The sequence below is a fragment of the Periophthalmus magnuspinnatus genome, chromosome 7 (assembly GCF_009829125.3).
Source record: "Periophthalmus magnuspinnatus isolate fPerMag1 chromosome 7, fPerMag1.2.pri, whole genome shotgun sequence".
Lineage (NCBI taxonomy): Eukaryota > Metazoa > Chordata > Actinopteri > Gobiiformes > Gobiidae > Periophthalmus > Periophthalmus magnuspinnatus.
In genome coordinates this window covers 3,425,292-3,440,086 of record NC_047132.1, presented here as the reverse complement: position 1 = coordinate 3,440,086, position 14,795 = coordinate 3,425,292, and the positions used below count along the sequence as shown (strand labels likewise).

Below are 14,795 nucleotides of genomic sequence, written 5' to 3'. Positions count from 1 at the left end.
TAACAATAATTGCCTTATTGCCTTGATAAGACAGATGGAGACAAACAAATACATCCTATTCAATATGCCGATTTCGTGCAAAAATAAATAAATAAATAAATAAATAAATCGTATTTTGGCCTATTCTTACTTTGACAACATTCATATAAAAATGCAGTCAAAGAATACTTAGTCCAGCCCAAAAACTTGTATCAAACATAAATAGCCTAAATAAATAAGGCCTACAATAAATAAAATAAATAAATAAATAAACAAAAAAATAAAATAAAATAAAATAATAATAATAATAATAATAATAATAATAATAATAATAATAATAATAATAATAATAATAATAATAATAATAAACATTGAATTACCCAATATGAAACCATTAATCAATATTCGGATGAGTCAACATGGCATCAGTAAACAACAACTGTAACCCACTACAAAACCTTGATAGATACAACTTCTGTAATAAAACTACATTTCCTAGAAGTCCACTCGACCAAGCTTATTGGCTGGTAATACTGACGTCACCTGCTCACCCAAACAAACTGTTGCGGAGCTGTCCCGTAGAGCTGTGCCCTTTTATTTAGCGACAAACTTCTTTGCCAATTTTCTAGCCTTTGATTCACTTTTTAACCACCCAGGTATGTTTTAAGCATTGCTGTGGGTTATTTCACCACGTGATCGCGTATGTCTTGTTAGATTTGTTTCTAAGTTTTGCAGAATGAGTGACAGTAGCTAACGTTAGCCAGAGATAGCTTCTAGCATTGGTTAGTTTTTTTACACACCATCTGGGGCTATCAATCACTTTTCATGCACTTAAACTAAAAAAGCTTTCAGGTTTGCGTTATTTTGTTTGTTTTTACACTGTTAGCTAACGTGCTATCTGCTAACCTGCTATCTGTGCTGTCCTGCCTAGTGTTCATTTGACATTAATTTAGGAATATATCAGTTCTGATCATGGCGCCAAGTTAGCTTAGTGCTAATAAATAAGTCAAAATGTTTAAATGTAGGGCTAGCTTTAATGTTAATTTTTTGTAGAATTTTATTTGGTTACATAACTCCATCTATAGGTTTAATTTTGGGGCATTAGTTTATGCAAAATACAGTATTGTTTATTTGCATTGTTAATCTGCATATTGTGTTGCTAAATACATTTGACAATAGTTTTAGTCAATTATTAATTTTGATACGTTCATTTAGGATATTTGTCATGAAATATGTTACATTGGAAAAAGTATTGTCTCTTGCTACATATTCTATTTTTCGCTCTTTGCAGATGAAATGAGAATATGAACTTCTCAGAGGTTTTCAAACAATCCAACCAACTATGCAAAGTGTCTCCAGATGAGAAATATTTGGTAAATTTTTAGCTATCGCGATTATTATTAAAATCTCTATACCAATAATGAAATCAGACTGTTGCAGTGCCTGCAAATATCTGTTAAGATGCTTCAAAGAACATACTGTACTATTATGAATGTACTGTAAAATTGGCCACAAATGTGCTACTTTAAACCCAGTTGAAACTGTACTCTGCAAGTCAAATCATGCAAAATTGGTAGTTGCTATATAGCAATTTACAATTCCAAACTAAATATTTTATCTTTCAAGTATTCAAAAGTCCTTAATATGGCATCTATAACAAGAAAATGAAACTGATTATAATATATAATAATTTGATGTTATAGTGCATAACTTAATATTAAAATAGAGGTTTTGTTATGCAAAATATGTTATGTTAACTTTATGATACACAACTGACCTCTATTCAAAAATATTAATTAATTTACACTACACTGTCTTAACGTTTGGACACTCTTTTTTTCATTTATGTTTTTTGTCTGTGTAATCCCTCAGTCGTCCAGGTCTGATCCATAGTAAAAACTGAAGTTAAATCTGACAAAAAGTTGTAGGAATGAAGACATTTTCCTGCTCATCCAAGCCCTTTCTTCTGTTCTGGTCAGATTAATGGTGGACACTGCCTTATATCCATCTTAGCTCAGATAGATAAAAGGCACTCTTCACTCCTACAACTTTTTGTCTAGTTGACAGATTTAACTTTATGCTTCTTCTTTATTTCCATGATCATTTGTATTGTAAATTCTCACTGATGTCATCAAAACTATGAATGGACACATATGGAAAGTAGCAAAAAATATACTCAAAATAATGCAAAACTAGTTTTAGATTTTTAAAAATAGCCACCCTTTGCATTTCTTGGCTTTGACCAGGCACACTTGTGAAGCGAAAACCATTTCAAGGGTTTTGCAGTGGTATCAACAAAGCAAAGGGTGGCAGCTCTGAGAATTTGAAATAAAAAAAAAAAATAAAAAAAAAATAAATATATATATATATATATATATATATATATATATATATATATATATATATATATATATATAAATTAATTGAGTTATTAAGCTTTTTTTCTTTGCTACATCATTCTGTATATCTTGGTTCATGTATTAGATGTCTTCTGTATGTATCTAAATTATAGAAAGTCCTAAACTTAAGGAAAAAATACATCGAAAGAAGGTGTGTCCAAATGTTTGACTGGTAGTGTGTATCTGTCATTTGTATTGATATTTTTGTTGTGTTATCCCAGGCGACGTGTGTGCAGTACAGGGTGGTGGTGCGTGATGCGGCCACGTTGCAGATCCTTCATCTGTACACCTGTCTGGACCAGATCTCTCACATGGAGTGGTCCTCAGACTCACAGTTTGTCCTCTGTGCCATGTACAAGAGAGGCCTGGTGCAGGTGAGGATCTGGTAGTAGCAGAGAACTTTAACCAGGGTTTGAAAGTAAGGCTGCAAGTTTATCGCAATTGAAACAACATTGCAGTTTATACATTGCAGTTTAAATGAAGGCAATTAGCAAATGGCAAAGCTGATTTTTTTTTAAGAAATATAATTTTCTCCACAAACAACTAAATGTCCCATCTTATTCTGCATAAAAACTGCTAACCATGTAGTTTAGACCTGTACAAACATGTTCTCTATCAGTTCATATTTCAGTAATTTTGTCAAGTCTTCTGGACACATTTACATGTGAACTGTAAACAGAATCACACGAATCGAAATGCTTATCTGAAAAATTGCAATTTGATATCATGCAGATATAGCTGTAAGGGCAGTTGTTCCTTAATAGCTTACTTATCCTCCATCAATGAAAACAAGGGTCAAATGCTGAGGACATATTTTTTTCTACATGGAACAATAAAGTGTACCTTATCTTGCCATGATGATGATAATGGCTTGTGTAGGTTTTATTACCATCATGTCAAATACCCCAAAATAGTCTATTATTAATTCATTTCTTATTGGTGGTAAGTCACTTTTACCCCTGGATAAAGTAGTAAAAAAACTGATACCCAAATACTAATAGATTCCAAAACTAATAAGGAAGCTAGATACTCAGTTTACCAGCTATAGATACACTCAAATCACATAAATAGGATAAATTTAGACCTTTTTCATATAGTTTTATATTTGTCTTTATCCATATCAGAACTGTAGTCAAGACCGCACTAATCGAGACCAAGACCTGTCCGCGACCACCGGGTCCAGAGACCGAGACAAGATTGAGACCTGAGGATTGAGACTGAGACAAGGCCAAGTCTTTTAAATGTTGAGATGAAATTCAGACCAACTTTGCAATGTTTATTTAAATTTTACTGTCATTTTCAACACATAGGTCTTTATTTATTTATTTTTTAAGAAACCTATCTCCATTTCATCTGATTTAATGCTGATTTAGACTTCAAAGCCAAACAAAGGCCACTGTATTGAAACACCCTGTACCCCTTTTTTGGACCCTCATCCACTGCTAGAGAACCCCTGTTTCACGCCAACTTCCACTTGCACTTTACAGAAAACTACTTCAAAATGAGTAGGATCTTAAGTATGTGTTACAACACTTTTTTCATGTTCATAACTGGAGTTGCATTACCTTACTGGATATGCAGTGATATTTACTCAAGTCCGAAACGAGACCTAGACAATTAAAAGTACTTGCGTACTATGACACTAAAAATCACATAGTTAAAATTAAAGAAACTACTGTTATTTTGTGTGGTAACTTTTTTATATATATATATATTTTTTTATTACTGTGGTTTCAAAATTGGTAATTAATATTGTCAGTTTTCCTTTGGATCAAATCGAGTTTGAAATTATGACTTACATGACCACTAACACAAATAGCACAAATAGCTCCTTTGACAGTGTACATTCATACTGGAAAGGTTGGTGAAATGTCTTGCCCAAGGACGCAAGGATAGTATCAACTGCCTAGAGCAGGATTTCAACCACATATATTCCATTTACAGGGCAACCGCTCTGTCTGCTAAGTTCATTGTAGTCAGAACTCTAATCTGAAGTCGTGGGTTAAAACACAACTCTGAACAAACTGTAGAGTTAAAAGCTGAAGAGAGGGAAACGTATATAGTGCCTTTTACATTATTTAAATTTTGATGGGGATGACTCCTGCTTCTTAACTTGGTAATTCAAGGATTCAAAGAAGTTTTTGATCAGCTGAAAAGTATTAAGATAGTGTATTGAGGCAAGATACACATCCTTTTCCTAGCTTCTTTTCAAACTTCCTGGATGTTAGAAAGAAATACTGTAATATTTTTGATCACCCAAGTGTAATTTGAGTTACAGTAAAATTTTTATCAAGATCAAACTACTAATACAATAACGACAGTATTGAAACAATGTATTTGATCAGCTGTCAAAATGTTATAATATATATAAAATAGAAAAAAGATTTTATTTTGTTGTCATATCACTATCAGCCTGAGGAGTTATTAGACCTAACCTATACATTTGTGGATTGGTTTTAAAAGTTAGAAAAAACTTTTGAAACAATTAGACAACTTTTTCATTGCTCACCTTTGCAGAGGAATCCAACGCCAGTCTTTCATGTTTACAGGTTTTTGTGGTGAATTGTTTTGACCACGTGAGGGGAATCATTGATGTCACTCTCTCCTCTCTTGTCCTCAGGTGTGGTCTCTTGAGCAGCCCAACTGGCACTGTAAGATCGACGAGGGCTCTATCGGACTGGTCTCCTCGTGCTGGAGCCCTGACGCTCGTCACATTCTCAACACCACCGAGTTCAACGTAAGTGTAAGGAGTCGGAGCGGGGTATACGCTGCTCCATATGAATGCTCTGTGCTCTGGAACTGTTGCTGGGCTCATGAGCAAGGGGGGCCACTGAAAATAGCCAGACACCAGAGCCCTTTTCTTGAATACTCCCCCTACTCCTCCTCTCCTCTTCACCCTACCAGCCCCCCACTTGCTGCATGTAGTCAACCTCATTTTACTGCTCAGGTCCTGTTAGCGTCCTGTCATACATGTATGTGATGTAAATGTGCCCTCCAGTGTAAGGCTGGTATTTGCTCTGGCAGCCCTGCTCATTGCTGCTGCAGTGCTCAGAGTGCCAATGAAAATATTACTGTGGTACACATTGGATTGAATTTAAGCATTAGAGATTGAACATCATTTACTCGCAATCTATGTTTGTAGCTACAACTGCCCACTGCCCTGCACTGACATTGGGGTGGCAGTAGTTCAGTTGGTAGAATGTTATGACACGAAGGTTGGTGTTTCAATTCTGGTCCCGTCATTTATAAAAAGTAGTCGTAAAGATTGGATCCACTGACCCACAGGTTGATTCTATCCCTGCTCCCACAAGCACATACTGCTCCTTAATGTGAAGCACTTCGATTGCACTTTGGGGGAAGAGAAGCCAAAAAGTTGTTTTTTTTTTAGATATCAGATTGAAACTTCTGTAGTTTACTTGGATAAAATTAAGAACGTTTTTTATCATGCAATGTTTTCATATAATAATAAAGCACTTTATGTGGAAGAATTTCCAAAATTGGCATGTATAAATCTGAAATTGATAGAGCCAGGTTTAAATTTCCTGCTTAATTATGATGTTTTTGACATATTACATGCAAAACAATTAGAGGGAATTTTGGATAGCTTAAATAATTATTAAGTGAACAAGGTGAAACAGAAAATTTGCTGGAAAATTCAAATTTTGCTTTACTTTTCGGAACAGGCTTAGTATTGTGCATCTATGCTGGAGCAATTTTAAGGGGGGGGATCTGTATACCCTTGGGGGAGAAGTTACTATGTCCCAAACAAATCTATGGATGCTCAAATGAATTGATCAGATGAAATGATGAAACATCTTTAGGGGTATATTGTACAATTTTGTCATTTACACTTGAGAGTTTTTTTTTTTTATGGTGAGAAAGCGAAGTGACCCAAAAACAAAGTTTTGTTAGCCTGTAGAAATTTACAGTTAAACCACCCTTTCTGCTTGAAATTCTGGGTACCACATCTGTTACTACAGTTCCTCGTGTAAATTTCATGCCAGAAACAGCAGGTGGAGACAACGAGCTTCTCAAATGCCCTGCAGCAGCTCATTTACCATTGTAAGGAATTGATTGATTGATGATTGATTGATGTTTTACAAATGTTACAACACTTCAATATAATATAATAATAATATAACACTATAATATATTCCATAATACCTCTAAACTCAAATGAAGAAGTGTCTTCTTTTGGAGCTTTGACAGTGAGAAGGGGAGCACCGTGGAGCTGAACCTGACTCCAGGACTCACTTGACAGGTGCTGTGTGGTCCAAATTGCACCCGTCTGCTCCAGAGAGGGGTGCAAGGAGTGCAAGTGTCTGCGGCATGTCTGCTTTGTGTCTGTCTGCAACTTCCAAAATAAAAACGCAACAGAATGGAGGCTCCGGTTCCTAAAGAGACGCATGTGGCCTTAGCATTGAGCAATAGTGTCTCATTCCACTTGACAGTCAATGCGAGAATCATCAAGCATATTAAAATGAGCTGAATTTCAAATGATAGCTACATGGAGACAGCAATTGGTGTTTATCCATTAACCTAAAGAAGTAGTATAGTTTAAAGGATCACTTTGTAACTTTTCTGGTTGAGATTTCACCACCTCACTTAAAAGCTCAAAAGTCAATTTGGCATAATTAAAACATGTTAGAATATTGTTCCTCCATCAAAAACACACCTGGAGTTATATTTATTATGTTTATTTCACGCTAGTTTCAGTAATCTTCTGTAAAAAGTCCCACCCCACCTCACCAAACACCCAGTTTGAGGTGGGGTGGGATTGTGAGGTTACAGATGGAATATTAATGAACACAATTTGACAGATTTTGACCTGCATTTTTTAAAATCCATAACTCATCGCTGGACTTGTTCTAAGCCATTCTGCTATCAAAATAGCACTCATTAATGCCACATGCTTACATCATCATGTCCAGACATGTTCCTCATTACCTAGTATAATTGTTTTCGCTTTGGTAATGCCCTCTGTTGCCAGTGGAAAGCGAGATGTATCAAATCAGAGTATGGGGAGCACTGGGTCTGTCATATTATGTCTGTTTTTGTTTTGTTTTTTAAATTGGGCATTATTTTCCATTCTAAATCATGAAATGTTACAATACAATTACATAGTATTTGTTCTTTAATATCATAGTGTGGAACATTCCAGACAGTGCAATATCATATTATTACTTATTGTCTTGAATGATCCTAGGAGCTATGTTGCCTGGGGCATTATGCCCCTGGTAGGGTCTCCCATGACACACAGTCTGACCTGTCACATAGGACCTAAGAGCAGTTCCCAACACACCTATGAATAGTAAGAGTAGTGACGTTACCCTGTATGGCACAGCTGGGGCTCCACCCTGGAGCTCCACCCTGGACCCAAGCCTGGGGTTGGGGCTTAAACTCAAGCACCTGGTGTCCGGGCCTTTGCCCATGGGGCCCGACCAAGCTCAGCTCAAAAGGACGACGTGGGTCCACCCTCCTGTGGGCTCACCACACGCACAGGGTTTCGTAGGGGATAGGTGTCAAGTGCGAAGAGGATTGGGCAGCAGTCAAAGATGGGTGTCTCGGCGACCCAGCATCTGGCTCTGGTGACTCCTTTATTTATTTATTAGCTTATTTGAATAGGGACAATGCACATTAATCGACATTTCTGTAAATGCGCCAGTATTAGCTATACAGCTAGTTTCCAACTGCAGTCCCTATGGCAAGATGTAAAATGCCACCACACATAAAATACAAGATTATAAAAAGTTTGTTTGGTAATTAGTAAAATGTTTTAAAAGTTAGTACAGGTAAGTAGGCAATTAGTAAAACACTGTGACAAAGACAGACAAAATCTACAGACATAACACAGAACAGATGAGGCCAGCAGCAGCAGCAGCACATGGCAGCACAATTTCACATTTGATGATCACAGGCTTGATTCAGAAGTAACCATTTTTTCACCATGATTTTAAAAGTCCTGAGTGACTCCACGCTTCTGATGTGAGGCGGGACAGTGTTCCAAAACTGGACCGCTCGAACTGAGAAAGCAGATTGGCTAAATGAGCTTTTTCTCAGAGACACGACTAGATTGTTTGAGGCAGCAGCTCTGGTGTTTCTACCACTCTGTGTAAAAAATTTAGAGAGTGGAGGAGGAGCAAGGCCATGAAGAATTTTGAAGACCAAGTTAGCATCCTGAAATTTTACTAGATTGTCCCAATTTAAAAGTTTATGTTTGCTCAAGACTTTACAATGGTGATGGCGAAAAGGTTTCATATCCAGGACTTTGAGAGCCTGTTTATAGGCTGACTGGATTGGTTTCATTGTTGTCTTGCAGCCCTGAGACCAGGAGGTGACACAGTAGGTCAGGTGGAGGGTCCAACCCCTTGAGAGGGGTTGGACCCTCCATTTCTCTGGCGTTGCCCATGGGGAGAGGTGGCAAGCTGGTGTGGGCTTGCCTATAGCCCCACAGCTCAGCTGCCACACATTGGAGTTCACCTTGGTGGACAAGAGGTCACACCCCTGTGTCTTAGAGTCGGAGACAGGTTTCTCACTGTTGTGTCGGCATATAGGCCAAACAGCGTCAGTGTCCATCAGTGCATGCAGCACCAGTACACCCTAGGTCAGAGGTTGATGATCAACTTTGTCATCGTGTCATCTGGCCTTCGGCTGCGTGTCTTGGGCACTCGGGTAAAGAGAGGGACAGTGCTGTCAACTAATCACCACCTGGTTGCGAGTTGGATCCACTGGCAGAGGAGAAAGCCAGATAGACCTGGCAGACCAAAGTGTATTGTAAGGGCCTGTTGGGAACGTCTGTCGGAGCCCTTTGTCAGCAGAGTCTGACAAAGCGAGACATGCTTTTCCCCCATCCTGGGGGAGGTTGGGGACACGGGCTATGTTCTCCACTTCTATTGTGGATGCGGCTGCTCATAGATGTGGTGGCAAGGTCTCTGGTACCTATCTCTGAACCTGGTGGTGGATGCCGAAGATAAGCGATGCCGTCAGGCTGAAGGAGTCCTAGGCTTATGGGACTCTTGGGGCAGCTGACAGGTGCCTTCAGACCAAGCATGCAGAGGCAACAACTCTGGGCTGTGAGGAGTTCGGGGAGCCCATGGAGGAGGACTATCGTTCAGCCTCAAAGAAATTCTGGTAAACTGTCCAACGCCTCAGGAGGGGGAAGCAGAGCTTCACCAACACTGTTTATGGTTTGGGTGGAGAGCTGCTGATCTCAACTGGGGATGTTGTTACAGTGGGAAGGTGGAAGGACCTCCTCAATCCCACTGTCACACCTTCTGAGGGGGAAGCAGAGACTAAGGACTCAGAGGCGGACTCATCCATCACCCTTGCTGAAGTCACTGAGCTGGTTGGCAAGCTACTCCACCCGAGTATCTTAACTCTCTGAAGGTTGTGAGGCTGTCTTGACTGACACGCCTCTGCATTGCGTCAGCCGGGGACAGTGCCTGTAGAATGGCAGACCCTGGTGGTCCCTGTGTTTAAGAAGAGGCACCGGAGGGTGTGTTACAACTACAGGCAAACCTTGGATTCAGGAGAAGCAGTGTGGTTTTCATCCCGGTCGCGGAACACTGGACCAGCTCTATACCCTCCATCGGATACTCGAGGGCTCACGAGAGTTTGCCTAGCCAGTGCTTTGTGGATCTGGAGAAGGCATTTGAAATTATGAAATTATGAAATTAGTTTCCTCCACAGGGTGGCTTCAGAAATATTTGAATAATTTCTTTGAAATATTAATAGTAAGTTGTTCAAAGTGCGTTGCTCAAGTAGCTTATATTTTGCCTTATTAAGGACCTTTTAATGAGTTAACATCTGTCTGCTTCCACACGCTTCTTTAGTGGCTACTGCTTGGCACTAGCTAGCCCTGATTTGTAATTGCGGTTGATAATGTAGTGTAATTGGTGCAGTATAAGCGGCCTAACACCTTGGTGAGTGGTCTGCTGAACTTACCTTCACCCCGCTTCAAAATTTCATTAAGACCATGGCAGACGGGTGTAGGTGTCAGGCTTAAATTTCATCCCCGCTCATAAACAGCCCTGCTATATTAACTCGTTCTGGACAGCTGTGCTCGGATCGTGCTTGTGCCACTCTGTTTGTCTGCATATGTGTCAGTAAATCTGCTTAGCTTAGCCGCTCGTCACTGGCTCCACGTTTAGATATGCAGGGACGCACATAGTTATAAGTTCACAAGTTTTATTGGGACAGTAGGAAAAGATAATTGTTTCATTAGTGATAACAAGAGTTTGTGGCAGTCCCGGACTACCTGTAATTTGGAAGTAATATTTTGACAGTACAGTGGCTTGCGTATGAATTCGGATTGATTTGTTTTTTTCTGACAAATGTTGCAATTGAATTTGAAATAAATTTTCACATCAAGATAAAGTTCACAGTACTGAACAGGGGCATGCATTTCAAAACTTGTTTGTACTTTCAGATAACAGGTTTTATATACTATACGAAAAAAATAAATAAATCATGTAATTGCAATATTTGAAATCGTTTCAGGTAAAACATCTGCATTCTACAGTAAAAATAGCTTTGTAGCTGGAAGATACGCTCCCATCACATTATGTTTTCAATAAAATAAAAATTTTCAGGTAAAGCAATGGCATAAAGACAAGCAGACTGACAAAAAAGCGACATACCACTCTTTAATTGATAGATCTTTTCTAATATGTGTCATCAGACATCATAAAACAAATGTTGTTTTGGAACAGCTGTCAATCATTCAGGATGCTTCCATGTCAGAGATTTAATGGCGCGTCGTCACCTGAAACCTCTCCGTGTATTGTGAGTACTTGTCACCCCCCCCAAATTCCTTTTGTTTATCTTCGGAGCTCGCCAAAAGCCTCTCACGCATCCACACTAATCCACGTTCACCAGCTCAAGGGTGACAAGCTGCGGCTGGAAAAACCTGCGCCAAGGACGATGCTGAGCTCCGCCACTTTTTTAATGGTTTTTTATGTCACAGGCATCGGATTAGCAATAACATTCCTGCTCATTGCTATTGGAGCCCTGCTAACGTGTAGCATTGTTGGCAGCATCCTTCCAGTGCTATAACCGAAGATGATAGGACAATGGTATACGCCTGCATCCAGATCTGGTTCCCAAGGCAGTATGGCAGGGCTGTAACAGGAGAATAAAGCTATATCGGTTGGACGTGGCTTTGTATGAGGAATTCCCATGGTTTAATCCTGTGTGGACAGATTGGACTATATGGCATTGGATGCACTCACTAAGAGCTGCAAGACTGGTAGCTGGGGCTTTTTAGTAACAAAACTCTTGTTGCATGTGACCAGCTCTGTGCAAGATTTCAGATAGCTATTTTATAAATACTTGTTCGTCACTTTATTAAATAAATGAATTGGATATAGTGCAGTAGTTGCTTGTACCCAAGTCATTTTGGTATTTGGGCAACTACGGCTTATAAGAATCTCATTACTCATTGCAGTTAACAGAAATTGTGAAATCCCTAATTTAGTTTAGTAATTTTTTAAAGGCCCATATTCCACTAAACTCCAGTTTTGAGCTTTTAATCTTGTTCCATCATGATCAATATAGGAGTTACTTTTTAGCATTAACATTTGTATACTCCTGCGTATTCAAGCCGTCTCTTTTTTATAGCCCAAACATTCAGTGGACTTGTTCTGATAATTTCAGATAATTTCAGATAATTCCAAATTCCCTAGACTAGGAGTTTCCAACCTTTTCCCTGTGGACAGCTACTTTTGCAAAATGAAATTCTTGCTATTCCTACCAAGTCGATGCAGCATTGACTTACAGTTATATGCATATGAAACTTAAACTATTGTCTATGTGTACAAATAAATAGATGTCTAAATTATACAATGGTAATAGGGATGTAATTAATCAGATTCAGCATATGTATAATTCTTAAATTATTTGTGGAACTACTTGAGACAAACCTGATGTGATGTGCAGTAATTTCATTAGTGAGATGCTGACTGTGTTGTGATAGATCTCAGAAGGGGAGTGACTGAAGGATGGGAGACTCAGAGCATCAAAAATAAATCCTACATCAAATACATTGAAGAAACAGCATTTTCTTGAAAACAGTGAAAACAGGTTTCAAATGTAGTCATCTGGATCACCTGCATAAATCATCCCAAAAATAAGCCAGGTTTAACCCAGGACTAAATATGGATAGGTCCTCTGATTCAAGATATTCACAACTTGGTGGAGATCAGGCAGCTCTCTAGTTTTTAACTTTTTCACTGTCTTCTTCAATTTCATCTGCTTCAATGGAGGCTTTTTAGTTCTCTCCTTTCATCCTTGGTCCTTGTGTTATTGTCCAGGGGTCTCATTTATAAAGTGTGTATATACAAAAATGACGTGACTTTCCACGTTAAGTTTGCGATCTATAAAAAGACAACTTGATGTGAAAATGAGCAGTCTCATCCATAAACTCATATTTTGCGCATAAGAGTTTTCAAAGATGAGCCAGAAGGAGATCTGAACTCATAGAGATGAGAAGTGAGCAAGTTTGAGGAAGTTTGTACTTTGTCGATACTTTACGTGAAATTTGTACCAAAAGTCATAGTTTTATAAATGAGACCTCAGGGCTTTTTTCTTTTTTAAAGAGCTGCTCTATGCAGCTACTTTGGAGTCTCAAAGTCCCACACAACATCAGTGGTCAGTGGATCCTCTGCATCTGCTCTGTCTTTAGGCATGATACAGGATAGTCATACCTTTGATCTTCATTGTGGGTTGCATGTTATGATGAGAAATGTTCTTGTAGTGTTGAATAGTGAACACACACACATATGTACAGTGGTTTGCAAAAGTATTCATCCCTCTGGAACTTTTTCACATATTGTCACATCACAACCCATCCATCCATCCATTTTCTTCCGCTTATCCGGGGCCGGGTCGCGGGGGCAGCAGTCTAAGCAGGGACTCCCAAACTTCCCTCACCCCAGACACGTCCTCCAGCTCCTCCGGTGGGATCCCAAGGCGTTCCCAGGCCAGCCGAGAGACATAGTCCCTCCAGCGTGTCCTGGGTCTTCCCCGGGGCCTCCTCCCGGTGGGACATGCCCAGAACACCTCCCTAGGGAGGCGTCCAGGAGGCATCCTGAGCAGATGCCCGAGCCACCTCAACTGGCTCCTCTCAACGTGTAGGAGCAGTGGCTCTACTCCGAGCTCCTCCCGTGTGACCGAGCTCCTCACCCTATCCCTAAGGGTGCGCCCAGCCACTCTGTGGCGGAAACCCATTTCGGCCGCTTGTATCCGCGATCTTGTCCTTTCGGTCATTACCCAGAGCTCATGACCATAGGTGAGGGTAGGAACGTAGATTGACCGGTAAATCGAGAGCTTCGCCTTCCGGCTCAGCTCCTTCTTCACCACAACGGACCGATACAGCGACCGCATCACTGCAGACGCTGCACCGATCCGCCTGTCAATCTCACGCTCCATCCGTCCCTCACTCGTGAACAAGACCCCGAGATACTTGAACTCCTCCACTTGGGGCAGAGACTCACCACCCACCCCGAGAGGGCAAACCACCTTTTTCCGGTCGAGAACCATGGCCTCGGATTTAGAGGAGCTGACACGTCACAACCACACATTTAAATACATTTTCTTAGCATTTTATGTAAATAAATACATTTTCTTAAATAAAAAACTTAAAATTGCAGCGTGCAGTATTCAGCCCCATTTTTCTTGAATGCAATCAATTGCTTTTAGTAGTTGCCTGATGATTTTGGACAGATTGAATGTTGACCTAACGACTAAAAAGAGTCCAACTGTGTGTAATCTTGTCTCAGTATAAATGTAGCTGTGCTGTGAAGGCCACAGACGTTTGTTAAGAGAATGTTGGGGAGCAAACCACAAAACGAAGTCAAAGGAGCAAACCAAGAACATCAGAGAAAAAGTTGTGGTGAAGTTTAAAGCAGGGCTTGGATCTAAAAAGATTTCCCAAGTGTTGAACAGCTCAAAGAGCACTGTTCAATCCATCATCTGGAAATGGAGAGTATGGCACAACTGCAAACCTACCCAGACATGGCCGTCCACCAAAACTTGCAGAATGAACAAGAAGAGCACTCATCAGAGATGCTGCCAGGAGGCCCAAGGTGACTCTGGAAGAGCTGCAGAGATTCAGAGCTCAGGTGGGGTAATTTGTTTACAGGACAACTATTAGTCGTGCACTACACATATCTGGTCTTTATGGAAGAGTGGCAAGAAGAAAGCCATTGTTGAAAACCATCCACAAGAAGTCTCGTTTACAGTTCACTAGAAGTCATTTGGAGAACACAGCAAACATGCTTGTCTATATTTTCCTTCTAATCTCCTGAGACAACTCTTTCCTTTGCTTCCTCTGGTCCATGTTGAGTGTGGTACACACCATGTCACCAAACAGCACAGTGACTACCTGTAGCCCTATATATAGGCCCACTGACAAGATTG

General features: G+C 39.9%; 2 protein-coding genes across 2 annotated transcripts in view; one reads left to right on the top strand and one right to left on the bottom strand.

Moving 5' to 3' along the window:
- tp73 (tumor protein p73) overlaps positions 1 to 5,002 on the bottom strand; it is a 67,210-nt gene extending 62,208 nt beyond the window's left edge. Inside the window, exon 1 of the mRNA XM_055223076.1 lies at positions 4,888 to 5,002. Within this exon, the coding sequence (XP_055079051.1) occupies positions 4,888 to 4,919 (32 nt within the window). The 5' untranslated portion in view covers positions 4,920 to 5,002. The remainder of the gene's footprint in view (positions 1 to 4,887) is intronic.
- wrap73 (WD repeat containing, antisense to TP73) overlaps positions 525 to 14,795 on the top strand; it is a 38,757-nt gene continuing 24,486 nt past the window's right edge. Inside the window, exons 1-4 of the mRNA XM_033969108.2 lie at positions 525 to 635; positions 1,271 to 1,352; positions 2,600 to 2,752; positions 4,999 to 5,115. Coding sequence (XP_033824999.1) covers positions 1,284 to 1,352; positions 2,600 to 2,752; positions 4,999 to 5,115 — 339 coding nt within the window. The 5' untranslated portion in view covers positions 525 to 635; positions 1,271 to 1,283. The remainder of the gene's footprint in view (positions 636 to 1,270; positions 1,353 to 2,599; positions 2,753 to 4,998; positions 5,116 to 14,795) is intronic.